Here is a 15,368-nt window from a genome sequence, read left to right on the forward strand (position 1 = left end):
AGGCTATTTAGAACCTCTCCCTTCACGTGTTTACTTGATGCAGAGCATGCCTGGTGGCAGAACTTCTTCAGAGCATTTTGGCCAGGGATATTTATGAGTTTTGATAACTGTTTCTTGGCTTTCAGGTCATGCAGCTGGCCCAGTGCAGGCGCTAGAGGATGGGTCCCCAAGCTGCTCAGCTCCTTGTGGCCCATTTGCAGGGTGTGGGGAGATCTGAGGAGACAGTATATGCGAGTTGCTCAGGGTCTACATAGAGGAAGTGCCCATCAGAGGCTGGCTGCCATCTCTGTTGATCTGGCCTCTTCCTTCCTTGTGAATTTTAGGGATTTGTCTTCAAAAAGCAGCCTGCTTCTGTAAGGCCTTTGGGTATAATCTTTACCCTTTACCCTGAAGTGTTAGTGACATTTAGGATTGGATATGTCTGTGTGACTGCGGGAGCCCCCAGCCCTGTTTTATCAGGAATGCCACCTCTTGGTCTGAACCTCCTTGCCCAGCAAAGGAGGGCATCTAGCCAGGTTTTTCCCTTCCCTGTTTTCTTGGCAACCTGGAAGCTGCATTGCTCCTTGAGCAACATGAGATCTGGTTTTCTATGGGAGGAGATCTGGGGTGTGTCTCCCAAGACGGTAGACAAATGGACCACCCAGAAAGAAGTTCTCTATAAAACTGGCCCTGCCAGTGATGTCAGATATTAGCAGTTCCTGAGGACAGTTGCTACAAGGTTCTCTTTCAAATAAACTTAGCCCAGAGGTTTTGGAATCAGACTCTGTCTCGTGTCCAGGCTGTTCCTCACCTTCCTTTTCTCAGATATAACTTCTTTGTAGAACCAAACAAGTTTTCTTAAGTTCTATTTGGTTTAGGAGGGAATAGCACCGGAATGAGCTCTTACAAGGTAATATGGATCTAGGCTTGGGGGTGTCCATATGTGGATGTGTCATGGGAATGGGTTGCAGTGAAGAAGCACACCACTCTCTGGTGCAGAGCTCTGAAAAGTGGAGCTGAAACCATCACAGGGACTGTCACCATTATTAGTATTTGTGTTAATATCATTATCATTATTATTGCTTAAAAATTTTTTTTTAAGATTTACTCTTTAGAGGAGTTTTAGGTTTACAGCAAAATTGAGGGGTAGGTACAGAGATTTGCCATATACTCCTTGACCCTATACATGCAGCCTCCCACACCATCAATATTCCCCACCAGACTTACAATGTTTGTTATAATTGATGAACCTGCACTGACATGTCATCATCACCCAAAGCCCATAGTCTACATTAGGGTTCACTCTTGGTGGTATCCATTTGTGGTTTTGGACAAATACATAATGACATGTCTCACCATTACAATATCATACAGAGTATTTTCACCACCCTAAAAATGCTCTTTGCTCCACTTATTCTTTTTTTTTCCCCTACCAATTCTTAAAAAGTATTTTTATCACATAGCATCAAGAAAGGTAGCATGTGATGACTGGGAATAACTTGGGGGCTCTCAGACTGGGTGGAATGGTCACAGAGTCCATCTGTCCTGAGAGTGAGGATAGCACAGTGAGAGGACTACTAACAAAACTGATGCAGCCTTCTGAGGAAGACTCTAGAGTGAGGGTTGGTTCCTTGGGCTCCACAGGTCAGAGCAAGCACCTCTTTGAGACTCTGCAGGGGTGTGGGTAAAGGATCTCTAAAAAGAACTGTAGTTTAATAAGAGAATACATGCAGGTTGGCATCTTTGGGTCAGATTTTATCTGCTGATTTCTATTGTCAGGTTCTCCAGGGGACTTAGCATATCCTAGAGGGAGAGGGACAGGATGGTATAAATGAGTGGACGTTTAGAGTGGCAGTGCCCCTTCTCGGGCTTCCCAGCAAAGTGGGCTTGATCACCTCTCTACATTGAATTAAGCCCAATAACTGATGTGTGCTTATATTTTGACGGAGACATCCCAGAGCTTTGCTCAGATTTTCAGAGGCATTTATGACACTCAAAAGATCTTGGAAATTGTTGACTTTGTTAAAAAATGCTTTATTTTGGTTTGTGTTAGAAAAAATAGTTTAGGGAGATATAAAGAAAATTAGCTTTTAAGATTTGGATTGATCATCTTTCTGATCTCTCATTTCTGCATCAGATAGGGGATATCAGACTCCCTGCCCGAGAGCTGGTTCAGTTGCTGTGCTCTTCCCTCCGTTTGCAGAGGGCTCACAGGGAACTGCTAGGACTGGACTTTTTTTCAGCAGAAACAGAACACATTTAGCATCTCTGCTTCTCTGCTCTCCTGTTATTTCTTAAACTTTTTATGACCTTTTCAAACATGTAGTAGGAGTGTCAACTGCAAATTCGCACTTGCTGTCTGCCTCTCCAGAGATCAAATTATGAGCCTCTGCAACCACTAACCTTCAACACTGCTTGAAAGGAGTTCAAGGAGGAGGTCAGAAAGCAGGCGCTCTGGGCTCTGGAAAAAACTGGCAGGACAGGTCTTCAGATAGTTAGATTATTTTCCAGGGAAGATTTTATGAACCCAGTTCTTTCATCTCCTCATATCTAGAAAAGCACTAAATTCCTTCATAGTGACGTCTGTTCCTCGTGACTAGCAGTAACCTTCACAAGATTAGCATCAGCCTTCTGCAAAAAATAAGTGCTTGGTTGCATATACTCTCCCTTCACCAAAATTACAAATATACTGACCACCTCTCAACCTCCTTGGAGCAGTTTCTCAGAGCTATATGAAATGCTGACTCCCTGGCTATAGGCCTCATTTTGCTCCAAATAAAATGTAACTCACAACTCTTAACATTGTGCTTCTCCCCGCCCCCCAGTTGACAGGAATGTAAAATGAACCTCCACGAGGAGACCCAGTGCCCAACTTCAGTAGCTCTCTACACTTTGCCAGTTCTTAAAAATCTGTTTCTTCCCTACTTACTTTTCTGTTTGTTGGTTTGTTTTGTAAAATACTCCCCACTTGTGTTTATCAAGGCAAATCTCAAACCATTGTTATTTCTGTCATGAATGAACCTGAGTGACTCTAACAAGGAAATGGTTTCTTAACCATACCTAACAAAATTAGCAAGGCAGTTCTCTAATACTGTAGTCTGATTCTCAGTCTGTATTTCATCTTTTAGTTTATAATTTACTTTATAGTTTTGTCATATCTCTATTTTTAAAGAAGACTTTTATTTCTAGATGTCTAATTATGAAAGTTATGTTTGTAGTAATCAAGCAGTTCAGGGGTGCAAAGCCCCTGGGCACTCCCTGCACCTCTGTGCCCAATTACCTGATCAGCCCTGGACCTGCCTTTGTACTCTTGTCTTCCTCTCCTTTGGTGTGGTCCTTTCTTGGACAGCCATCTCTTCCCTATCGTTTTCTCCAGTCCAGCCTCTGCACTTCAGTCTTGAACACCTTGTCAAGTGCAGCTCACTACATGACCCTTTTAGGAACCTTCAGCCGGGCTTGGTCTGTCAGCATGCAAAGCCCCCCCTCATTAAGGTCTTGGCCATGTTGGGGGTAAGTCAGATTGTGACGTCTTATTTTTAATTACATCTAAAATACAGAGTCAAAGCCACATTGTCTTTGTTAGTGTTTTAGACAAACAGGTAATTGAGAGCTGCTGAACCTCAGAGGACCCCACCCACAGGCATCATGTGGTGTCAACCCTGCCTGGGAAGACCCTGCCTCAGGCCCTGTGCCTTCTCCTCCCCGTGGTGCCCTCCCTGCCCCTTCTGATTGGGCCTGCACACTGTCCTTTGTCCATTAGAGCTTGCTTCCCCTGCCTGGCCTTCAGAATGACCTCTGCCCACTTCCTGAAAGCCTGTCTTGCTCCTCTGCTGAGTCCATTTCCTCTCCTGCCTTTTGCCAGCCTGCTGCCAAGTGTAATAACAGCTCTCTTGTCTAGCATGGTCACGACAGGACCTCTGTAGGGATCAAGGTGTGAATTCCAGACTCTTGGTCCCACCTCATTGAGCTTGGCTACGCCGCCCTTCAGGCCCACGCTGTTCTCCTTTTTTCTTCCCTGCTCATAAAACACAATCCTGTAATTTTCTGTAATTGAACCAGACAAGCAAAGCAGAAACAGATATGCGTTGTCCCCAGTATGCAGTGACACCATTCCTTTTCATCCTGCCACTTGAAACTGTCTTGGCTGCACTTTAAAAACAACCTTGGTGCGCTCTAGTTCTCTGCTGGCCTTGAAGAAAAACATACACATGGTATGCTTAATAGGCTTTCAGTGAACAAGGCTGTTCAATTGCATTTTGAAGTTCCTCCATACTGAGCTTCCTAATCAGGAGGAATCTCAACCCTGGTGACTTTTTGTGTTAAATGGACTAAACTGCGAAGAATATCCTCCCTAACTTCAGTATGGTGTTTTACTCTTAAAAGATTTATGTTTATGCAATCAGGGAAATAAAATTTGCACCTTTGAAAAGTGTAGGGGTCATGAAGCAGCGCCTTCACTTTACATGTGTGGCAGTTTGCAGCTCATGACAGTTTTTTTTTGGAGGACTGAGTTTGCTGTCAGGAGGTGTGAGCGTTCAGGGCCCTCTAGCTCGCAGGCCTGTGAAAATTCTATAAGCACAGCACAGTTAGAACACAGGGTAAACCCCACCGGCTTCTGAAGGGAAGTGACAGTCATACTGAACTTTGAAGTTAGGTAAGGAAGGGGCCTGACCAGGGACAGTGTGCCTGTGCCCAGGAAAGGCACTGCAGAGGGACACTCGGGGCACTCAGCGACACTCGAGAGGGTCCTTCGAGGCTCGGTGCCTGGAGCCAAAGGCAGCATGTGAAAACCAAAAATTTGAGCTACGACATGCGTTGAGAGGCCCCAGGGGTCAAGCAGAGGAGTGTTTGCTTATTTTGTGAAGCGCTGTGGGGGCGTGGACCCCTCGGTGGTTGGAAGAGGGTGAGGGCGTCGGGCGCTGACAGAGCTGAGCCTGTGGCAAGAGGAAGGCGGGCTTGGAATAAAAGCATGCTGCATCTCTGGGAGCGTGACTTTTTAATGATCACCCTTTCATACTGTATGTTAAGCAAAGATAGTGGGTTTTTAAATGTCAATGAAAACTGCAGAGAGGGATCCAGAGTGACCACAAGGGGAAGGAGGATACCAGGAGCAAGAAAGGGCCGTCGTCCTTGGGGCTGGGTCAGCTGCTAAGGAGGGAGCAGCGAGCTCCATCCCGCCACTCCCCCGGCGCCTCCTTTCTGAGGAAGGAAGGAAGGAAACGTTTTCAGAGGGAGGGGTCCTTTGGAGCTTTTCCCAGAAAGGAGCTGTTGTGGTTGGTGATCAGCATCAGCTCAGAGCCTCTGGGCCACTGGCTCTTCTTGTTCCATCTGTACCAGGCCCCACTGACGGTCTGCCAGGCTCTGGGCTCTGCTGTCCGCGAGCAGGTTGTAAGTTTAGGGCCTTCTTTCTAAGTGGTTATGACTTGCAGACACACAATTCTCTATGGGCCGAGGCTTGGCTTGGCTGGGCTGGGTCCTCCATGTTCGGTGCCCACAAGGCATGTGGGGGATCAGATGCCCTCTGTGGTCCCGCATGTCTGCCCTCAGAAGTTGTAACCCTGAGTTGACAGAATGCATTGTTGGCTGCAGACAGCCAGGCAGAGGGCATGGGCTCTCACTTGCTGAGGAATCCCAGGAAGACTGCTCATGAGAAGTCACAAATGTCCTGCATATAATATTTTACTGCAATAAAAATCTGGTTCCTGTGAGTGTACATAAATAACCCTAAAACCTAGCAACTCAAAACACCACCAGTGAAGTCTTTCTCCTGTGCAGCTGTGGTTCAGCCAGGCTGCAGCCCCACAAAGGATCCCCTCACATTTGGCGTTTGGTGCTAGCCTTTCGCTGGGCCCTGCCATCATCCAGGGACCAGAGCGACCCCCTCACAAGGCCTCAGCGTATCTCTGAGAGGAGAGGGGAGGGGAGGAGAGCCTGCTGGCCTCCTCCAGCCCAGAACTTACACACTGACCACCCATGGCTGTGGTCAAAACAAATCTCAGGTCGTCCCCGGGGACACGCCTCCAGTGGAGGAGCCTCCCAACCCCTGCAGGGGGCCTTTGTGTGGACCTGGGAGGATGCATGGCCACTGGGCAGCTTACCACAGTGCTTTCCATAATGATATGATGGGGCCCCCACCCTTAGTCTGGAGGAGGAACTCAGGATGCATCATTCCCCAATCAGCAGTTAGGGCTAAGGCAGGACGGCTTTTCTTTGCTAATCCTGTGTGTTTATTGACATTTTACCTGCACAGGGATACAGAGAGAAGATAGTAGAACTTGTCTGGAGATGTTCTCTTGCCTGTACAACACTGTGGTTTTAAAAAGAAAACACGGCATTGCTCTAATGAAGCACAATTCACTTGGCTTCTGTGGTTGAGGAATCCCCAAGCAGAGCCCCTGGTTTTAGCTATAGAAATAGTTCTGTGGTGACAGGTCTGGCAGGCCCAGATCCTGGTTCCTTCTAGACATGGTGGTGGGTAGTGAGCTGGGTCGAGGCATGACCCTGCCCTTCCTCAGCTGGGGATGGTTTAAACAAGGCCCTGCCTTGGTTGGAGGGGTCTGAAGCCCAGCATTGTGCGTGTCTTTCAAGACTGCTTAGCTCTGAAGCACGAACCTTTGGTGAAGGTTCTGTGGCGGTCCACCAAGGACCTCCTCTTCCCCTCACCATGGGCATCGTGTCATCGGGACGTTAGGACAGTCACACGTGGTGTTTTCAGAAAAGGCATGGAGCCCAGCAGTTAGCACAGATGGCGCACACCAGGAGGGTGGTAGACACTGCCCAGTGCAGAAACATGAATTATTCGGCTCCATACGGTAGCTGGGCTGGTGTGCACAGAAAGCTGGGTGCTTAGGAAATAATGTACACTTTCTAAGCTGGAGGAGCCCTGTGTGGGGTGACTCGGGAGACAGACAGCCTCAGAGAGGTGCCCACTCTCTCCAGGGCACTGGGGTCCTTGAGGAGCCGCATCTTTTGGCCAGCCAGCAAGTCATAGGTGACCGTCTGTGGCTTCAGGAGCCACTCAGTTCAGTTCATTCGCTCATGTGTGTCCCAACTCTGTGACCCCATGGACTGCAGCACGCCAGGCTTCCCTGTCCATCACCAACTCCCAGAGCTTACTCAAACTCATGTCCATCAACCATCCAACCATCTCCTCCTCTGTTGTCCCCTTCTCCTTCAGCCTTCAATCTTTCCCAGCATCGGGATCTTTTCCACTGAGTCAGCTCTTCGCAACAGGTGGCCAAAGTATTGTAGCCACTGCCTGTCCATTTATTTGACTGAATTAGCCTGAACCCGCCAAACCCTTATTTGGCCACACATAAGTTTTTCTTGGTCACTTGTTCCCCTGAATCTCATGTTTATGGCAGTTGAAAAGCATTGTCAGCATCAGAACACAGTGAAACAGTTGTTTGTGACAGTGCTGGGGTCTGACGTCCAGACCTGGCAGTCTTTCATTTATCAGTTGTGATGGCCTTTGAGCCTGGGGTTTGGTCCATCCAAGAAGTGGCCAGAGGCTCCCACACCCACTGCCCAGGCTGGTTTTATGTCAGGGTCCTTGGCAGAGAGCCCAGCACAGGGTGGTGGTGGCTATTAGGTGACATCATGTTCTGTACCAGGGTGCCTAATGCAGGTGGATGAGGATTGTTCCATAGGGAGGGTGGAGACGGCAGGTTGGCAGCAGGAGTGGCATCAGAAGGGGACTTTGGACAAGAGAAAACAGTCTGGTCGGTCCAGAACCCAGAGTCACAGAATTGAGCAGCTAGAAGAAGCATTAGCAACACTGGGGTTAAGCTTTGATCATCAGTTTCTTGAACAAATATGAGTATACCTGCAGGTGCTTTTTTTTAAGGGTGTAAAATGCTACACACATAACAGGGCTGTCCTCCTAAGTAGTCTGTGCTCCGTACTTTTATAGGCAAGGAATCAGGCAGACAGCTGAAGTGACTTGCACTTACCCAGCTTGCAGGGGGCAGGACTGGGGCTCCCAACCCACTTGAGTGGGCAGGCAGCAGGCAGGCCCCCTCTTGTGGGCTCAACATGTGCGTGGCCCCGTGAGGTCACACACTTGCACTGGTCTGCATATCTGACACACATTGGAGGCCTTTGAAGCGGGGGAGAGGGCCTGTGGTAGTGTGTTTGTGACCCCTCCAAAACCAAACCCTTTGTGAACAAATCTCTCATGACCTTCACAGTCAGGAACTTGGCCCTAAGACTCTTGCAATCTGCTGACAATCAACAGGGTAAAGTCTGCTTGTCTAACTGAGCCGCTGACACCCGTGTCCCCTGGTGAGCACTGCCACCCTCCCTGAGGTCAGCACCTCGTCTGAGATGAGGACTCTGGACGCTCCGCGTTATTAGAGCTGACACCACATCCACCACCGCACCTGATACCCCGCCGAGCACAGCGCTTAGCATTATACCTGATACCATGTCTAGTACCTCTCCAGACAGTGTACTGGGCATCCCACGTAACACTGCATCTGAAACCGCCCCCAGCACCACAGCTGACACCCCTGGCACCATTTTTGATACCCTGCTGAGCATAGCACCTGACATCACACCAGCCCTACCAGTGTACCTGACATTGCATCCGACACCACACCTATCAGGATGTGAAGGAGCCTGGTCCTGTCTGACCTTAACTCAGCAGGTATGTTGAGCACCTCCTACATGCCAGGCACTGGACCAACTTCCTTAGACATTAGAGAAGTGTTTGGAGCTTTGAAGAGCTCCCCCTTATAGGGGAGAAGAGGACTGGTGACTTCAGGGGAAACCCATCGGGCCTGTGTAAGAAGTCTTGGAGGTTTTATGGAGCAGTATAGGAGGAGTGAGGGCTTTTGAAAACAAAGCTTCATGTACTGCAGTTAAGCGCCTTTGCTAAGCTAAGTCACTTCAGTCGTGTCCGACCCTGTGCGACCCCATAGACGGCAGCCCACCAGGCTCCCCCGTCCCTGGGATTCTCCAGGCAAGAACACTGGAGTGGGTTGCCATTTCCTTCTCCAGTGCATGAAAGTGAAAAGTGAAAGTGAAGCCGCTCAGTCGTGTCCGACTCCTAGCTACCCCATGGACTGCAGCCTACCAGGCTCCTCCTTGCATGGGATTTTCCAGGCAGGAGTAATGGAGTGGGTTGCCATTGCCTGCTCCTAAATGCCTTTAGTTATCTAAAAGTAAACATAAGAACTCTGGTTTCATTTCAACCGGAATGTTATCCTTATTTGTACTTGAAATCTATCATATTTTGGTTTAAGTTGTTTCAGCAACAGGTTGGTGGCTTTAAACCCACTCACGGGAGGTGGGTGGCCAGCCCCACAGCTCCTCTGAGGGCCAGGACTGCTCACCTCCACGGTATCAAGGCTGTGAAGCTCTAGGTGCAGGGAGCACGTGGAACCACACAGGCATCCTCTTGAAGCTTTCTCTTTATTTGGGAAGGGCACCCCACTGACCCGTCACTTCAGCCTTGTGGTCACCTGTCTCTTCATTTGGGAAGGGCACCCCACTGACCCATCACTTCAGCCTCATGGTCACTTGTCCCTGCAGCAGATCTGCAGACACTTGGTTCTGGCAGTGGGGAAGCTTCTGCCGGGGAGAGAGTCAGAACTGGCAGCAGGTACGCACACAGGTAAATAAAGTGTCAAGCTGAGATGTGTGCACATGAGGGCTGCGATTATCCAAAGAGAAATCCTCTCCAGATAGTGACAAAGCCATGCATCACATCTTGGAGATGAGTGTCCTGGGCAGCAGGGGTGGGGGTAGGGTGGGGTGTGCAGACGTCTGAATGAATGCAGAAGCTAGGACAGGTGTAGGGGAGGTGGGGTAGAAGGGGCACCCTGGGGAACAGTGCAGCAGGGAGGGGAAGCGTGGCTCAGAGTCCCAGGGCTGGTGGAACCTGCAAGCCAAAAACTGACCTTCACTGTCACAGCTTTTTTTTTTAAATTGGAGTATAATTGCTTTATAATGTTTCACAGCCTTTTTAAAATCAGCTTTTTTGGAGGTCTGACTTCATTAAACTTTACCTGCTTTAAGTTGCAGTGCAAAGGTTTTGCAAACTGTGTGCAACCAATAATTTTCTGTCACCAAGTGATCAGATCTGGTGAAGGGGGGCTTGCTGGTTGTTGGGGTGGGCTCCTTGGCTGGGCAGTCACCTAGTGCAGGTGCCCGCCCCTCCTGCTTGGAACTCGTGGGGGAGGGCCTGGCCAAGCTGCAGGGGAGCAGAACTGCACACCAGCTGCTGTGTGCTGGTGGTGCGGGCGGTGGGGGTGAATTACAGGAAAGGAGGACGCTGCATTCCTGGCATATTCTTTCCCAATGGTTCCCAGCTCTCTGCAATACCGGTATGAACCAGTTTTTTCTGACTGCCTCCAGCTTGAGCAGAATTTCCGTCGTTGTTGTCCTCAGCCAATTGAAAATCACCTGGAGTTTTATCCCAAGCACAAAAGAAGGTCAGAGAGAGGAGGCCCGATAACTGCGATTTCCCCCCGCCTCCCTGGTCCTGGACTGGAAGGTCCTATAGTCTGTCTGCCTGGCCTGTGCCCTCTGGGTGTCAGCCCTGGAAATTCTTTGATTTCTTTGTCTGCTGGCTTTGGCAAGGGTAAGCCAGCCTGAGAGATGCTGTTTATCCTTGGGTTGCCCTGCTCTGACTCACTTAACCTGATCAGCATCTCTGCCTGGTGGTCGCTCTGTGTCAGTCCTGCCTACCTGCACCTTTCCCAGGAAGGTGTGGTTGGCATTCCAGGTGCTCAGAGCATCGGGTTGATAACTTGCCCCCCCCCCGCCCCGCCCCCCACCGCTGCAGCTGCCACCAATGTTCTTGTTAGTCAAAGATGATTTTTCTGAAGAGAGATGAACTTGTGGTTTTTGCTATGCCTTTTGGCTCTGGATCTTTTAGCAGCTGGTGCCCCTCAGGATGAGGGGTTGGCGTGCAGCAAGGGGACCCTCTCTACCCAAGGTCTTGTTGGGCAATTGCCACTGCATTTCAGACACATCTTCATGTATTCTGTAAGGCAGAAGATGGTGTTTAAGGCTTGAAGAAAGTGTGCTGCTCTCCAGAGGCTTGGCCCCACCCCCCCCCTTAGAGCCCCAGGGTGTGTGTCCATAACAGGACTTAGTGTAGACACAGGTAAGGGTGGGGACTCCAGTGCCAGAACCAGCTGGGGGCAAAAACCAGATCGGGTTTTACAAGGCTGCTGGTTCTTGGCGTGCAAGGCTGGGCTGACTCTTGCCCTATTGCCTGCTATGTCAGCAGGGCTCCTTGTAGTCCAGGCCCTCGGCTACTGGAGGCATGGGTGGGAGCCACAGAGAGCCCTGGGCCAGAGCTGCTCCCAGAATGCGTGGAGCTTGCATGGCCTGCTGTTCAAGCTCCACAAAGTTGGAAATGTTTGGGGGGGGTGAAATGTTTGGGGGGGGGGGTGTTCAGCATGTCTGCTCCTTAGGCTCTCATAAGGAACTAGGTGGATGCCGAGCTCGGGGCAGCCTTACCTTGCCCTAGGCTGCTGATCCTGAGACATCCTCTCTTTTTCTCTCACAGGAGTAAGTCAGTTGCTTTCTCTGGTCACATACTGCTTTTACTCCTGTTAGAGAACTCAGAGGGAGAGATTGGTCTTGGAGTTCCACGCCCCAGACGAAGAATGCCCTTGGTTGTCAGGTTGCATGATGTGATGTTCTCTACAGTCAGTGTTATGGCTGGTGCCGCAAGAGAACCCCAGATCTCCCTTCTACCATAAACTGACAAACTTAAAAAGTAACTAGAACGGTAAAAACAATTAAAACTTTGAATAGTGAGATTTGTTAAAGCATTTTAAAATTGTTACTGAGATAGAATTCACATAAAAAGTATACAGTTATAAAAAAAAAAGTATACAGTTCTGTTTTTTCATGTATTTACCATGTTGTATAATCATCTCCCTAATAGTTGGATTTTTTTAATTAATTTTTCTGAATACAAAAGGAATATGTTCTTATTTTAGAATGATATAAATGTTCTGGAGCACTCCCCTCAGAAACACTTTTAGTGAGAGGCTGGGCTGCTGATGTTCCAGGCCGATGCCCATCCCAAGAGGGTTGTGACTTGGCAGTAGCATGCAGCCGTCTCTTGGACCGTCCAAGTCATCTGTCTACGCGTCATAAAGAACTTGCCTGAAAAAGCCAGAAGATCTTTAGGACCAATCTCCAGGTTTCTGCCCAGACACAGACCCATTTGGTACCTGTGCAAGCTCCCAGACAAGCCCATCTGAACAACATCTTGGCCGCATTTACTAGGAAGGTGCACACAAATCTAGTCAAGTTTCTCCTCTCCAGATTTTTCAAGGAGTCTCACCAGAGTTCATTGACAGAAGAACCTTAGAAACTGGAAGAACGCATGGCAGAGAAGAAAGACAGTGTTTTCATGTTTCTAAACTGCTCTTGCCATTTAGTTGCTAATTCGTGTCCAACTCTTTGTGACCCCATGGACTACAGCCCACCTGGCTTCTCTGTCCATGTGATCTTCCAGGCAGGAATATTGGAGTGGGTTGCCATTTCCTTCTCCAGAGTCTAAACTGCTTGAGTTTTACTGTATATTTTTTTGCAGTGAAGGTTTATTAAGTCTTAGTTTTTCTGACTTCTGCGTTTTTTTAAAACCTCACATCTTCGTCTAAGATAAACTATTATAGCTCACAGTATCTGTGCAAATTATAAATTGAATCAGGGAGTTACCTGGCATTCCAGTAGTTAGGACCCCGAATTTCCACTGCAGGGGGAACAATTTCAATCCCTGGTCAGGAACTAAGATCCCACAAGCCACACAGCATTGACCAAAAAAAAAAAAAAAAAAGAATCCTACACAAAATAGTCAGAAATAATAGGAAGAGGAGTTAGTTCACATTAGCACAAAGGAGACTGAAGCCAGTAGTATTATCAGTTATTACCAGTAATATGAACTGCCTACCAGATTGTGTGCTGAATGCCTTTAGTCTTTATTTAAAAAAAAAAAAAACTATGAAGAATATAGATTTTTTTTCTTTTTGTCATCTTACAGATGAAAAAAACTGAGCACATAAATTTAGGTTATTTGCCAGGATCTCAAAGCTCAGAATTAAGGTTCTGCCCCTGACAACACAATCTGAGCTCTTAACTCCTGAGCAGCCTCCTGAAGCACAGACATGGCTATTTCTCTAGGGGTCAGTGAGGGGACCCTTGAGGCTTCACGCATCTGAGCCCTGGACTGCCTCTCACATACAGGCCCTGATTCTGTTCTGTGTTCAGGGAGTGAGCATGAGCAGTTAGGCCTGGGCCCTGAAGGCTGTGCCAAGCCCCTGGGGTCTAGAATGCAGCCCTAAATACCTTCTGTCCCCCTCAGGAGGTCCAGTGGGGGTTTGAGGATCTGGAGCAGTTGTAGCCCTTCAGGCAGGAGTGCTAAGACCATTGGTCTGCTAGATAACCAGGAGGGGACAGATGGGGCAGGAAGGCCTCCAGTCACCCCCTCCTGGGCTGCCCGTGTGGAAGCAGTTGGCACACGCAAATGGGGCAGAGGTGCCTGGCCTTGGGCCTTGGGGGTTTTGATGGGAGGGTATGTGTGTCATGGGGTTGGGTGAGGAGGCCCATCACGAGGAAATGATGAAAGCAGGGACCCAGCCTCTGAGAGACCCACCCTCGGAGCGTAGAAGCAGGCTGTCCAGAGTATGAAGACGTTGACCCAACCAGCCTACTGGTAGATGGACATAATCAAGACTTACCTGCCAAGAGAGGTTCTCTTTTTGGCTAAAAATGCATTAGGGGAGCAGTGGAGTGACACGTGTATTCCCTCTTTGTCTTTAGTCGTGGGACATTTTTTTCCGAAACACCAATGCCGGAGCACCCCCAGGCACCGCCTACCAGAGCCCACTCCCCCTGAGCCCGGGCTCCCTGTCAGCTGTGGCCAGAGCGCGGCCCCTGGTGGAGGCCCAACCCAACGTGGACAAGCTGGTGGAGGATCACCTGGCGGTGCAGTCTCTCATCAGGGCTTACCAGGTAAGGTGGCGGTGGGCGGCCATCCGTGACAGCACCTTGCCAACCCAGTGAAGGTGGTCGTTTAACTTTCACCCCCCACCAAACACTAGGTACTCTCTCCTGCTCTGGGGGTGGAGGGAGGCAAAAATGAAATATGACAGGAGAAAAGGAGCCCAGACATCCTCTTGCCATTTGAGCAGATCCTCTGCCACCCATGGCGCCTGTCTGTGTTTCTTTCCATGAGTTGGCAGGAATGATTTGTGGGCAGGGAAGCTCACTCCATGCCTACGTGGTTAGGGAACTGCTGATCCCCAGGAGGGAGCAGTGACCCCGAGGGTGTGCTGCTCCCTCAGGCACTGCCCTTTCTCAGTTGCTAATGCCCAAATACAAAAAGAGAAGGTAAACCTGTAGGGTTTGGGGACAGAAGCAGAGTCCATGGAAGCAGGGAAAAGCAGGAAGGGGCAGCTGAGCCTCCAGAGGGGCCATCTCTCCACAAGCATTCCCATTGGAGGAGGGTCAGGCAGAACCAGTGGATTCCATGGCCTTGCTCAGAGCCCAGAAGCCCCTTCCAGGATATCTACCTGGCATGGAGAAGAGCCTGGGATTCAGATCTTACCATCTGCTCTGTGAGTAGTTCTCAGAAGGAGAAGAGGAACAGTTGGGCCCGGAGCAGCCCTTCTGGGAGCCCCCAAAATCTAGGCTCCCCTGCTGCTTCTCCTGGCATCCCTGCAACCTGGCAGGGGAGTCCCACTGTGGAGTCCTCATCCCTCCACTGTTCTCTTTCTTGGAAACAGCCATATGGACTGTTCTCCTCTGCCTATCTGGTCAGTTGCCACAAGTGTCAGGACAGGCAGCACAGAGTGGATCTATCCTGCTGGGGGAGCCTGGCAAGTCAGGCTTTCTCCCCAGGGCAAGTGAGAACAAATAGCCGTGTGCTCTCAGGTGCTGTTCACAGCAGGCGTTTCTACAGAAAAGAGGCACAACTGATATGTGCTGACCACTGCCTGACTCATTCAGCCTCAGTCATTTCTGTAGTCTTTCAGTGACTTCACAACAGCTGTTCCTCTTCCCAAATTGCTAGCAGGAAACTGTGGATAAAATGTCCAAGACTTAAAGACACAAATTTGGAAGTTGGGAGGGATTTTCCCTGTCCTTTTGTTTGTAAATGGTTCTGATCAGACGCTGTGGTCCCTGGTGCCGCTGCCTGCTCTTGTGCTTACTGCCCTGACCCCACAGCAGTGCCACCTGCACCTTCCTGAGGGACTTCAGGCTGTTCTAAGCTGAGTGGCTTTCATACTCGAGTTAAAGTCCCAAGCATTTCCCATTTCTGTTTATCCAGGAAGGCTGTGTCAGGATCCCAGGAAATGGGTCCTTTTAGACTTCCAGGTTTATCATAACCTGAGAAGTTTATCCCTTTTTTATAGAAGTGC

At 49.3% G+C, this 15,368-nt stretch overlaps 1 protein-coding gene across 4 annotated transcripts in view; it reads left to right on the forward strand.

Annotated features, from left to right (window-relative positions):
- Positions 1-15,368, forward strand: part of OGDH (oxoglutarate dehydrogenase) — a 66,982-nt gene that overhangs the window by 13,776 nt on the left and 37,838 nt on the right. For all 4 annotated transcript variants that reach the window (XM_020893300.2, XM_020893302.2, XM_020893299.2 and 1 more), the window contains exon 3: positions 13,768-13,959. In XM_020893300.2, coding sequence (XP_020748959.1) covers positions 13,768-13,959 — 192 coding nt within the window. The remainder of the gene's footprint in view (positions 1-13,767; positions 13,960-15,368) is intronic.

This window comes from Odocoileus virginianus, chromosome 1, assembly GCF_023699985.2.
Source record: "Odocoileus virginianus isolate 20LAN1187 ecotype Illinois chromosome 1, Ovbor_1.2, whole genome shotgun sequence".
Classification (NCBI taxonomy): domain Eukaryota; kingdom Metazoa; phylum Chordata; class Mammalia; order Artiodactyla; family Cervidae; genus Odocoileus; species Odocoileus virginianus.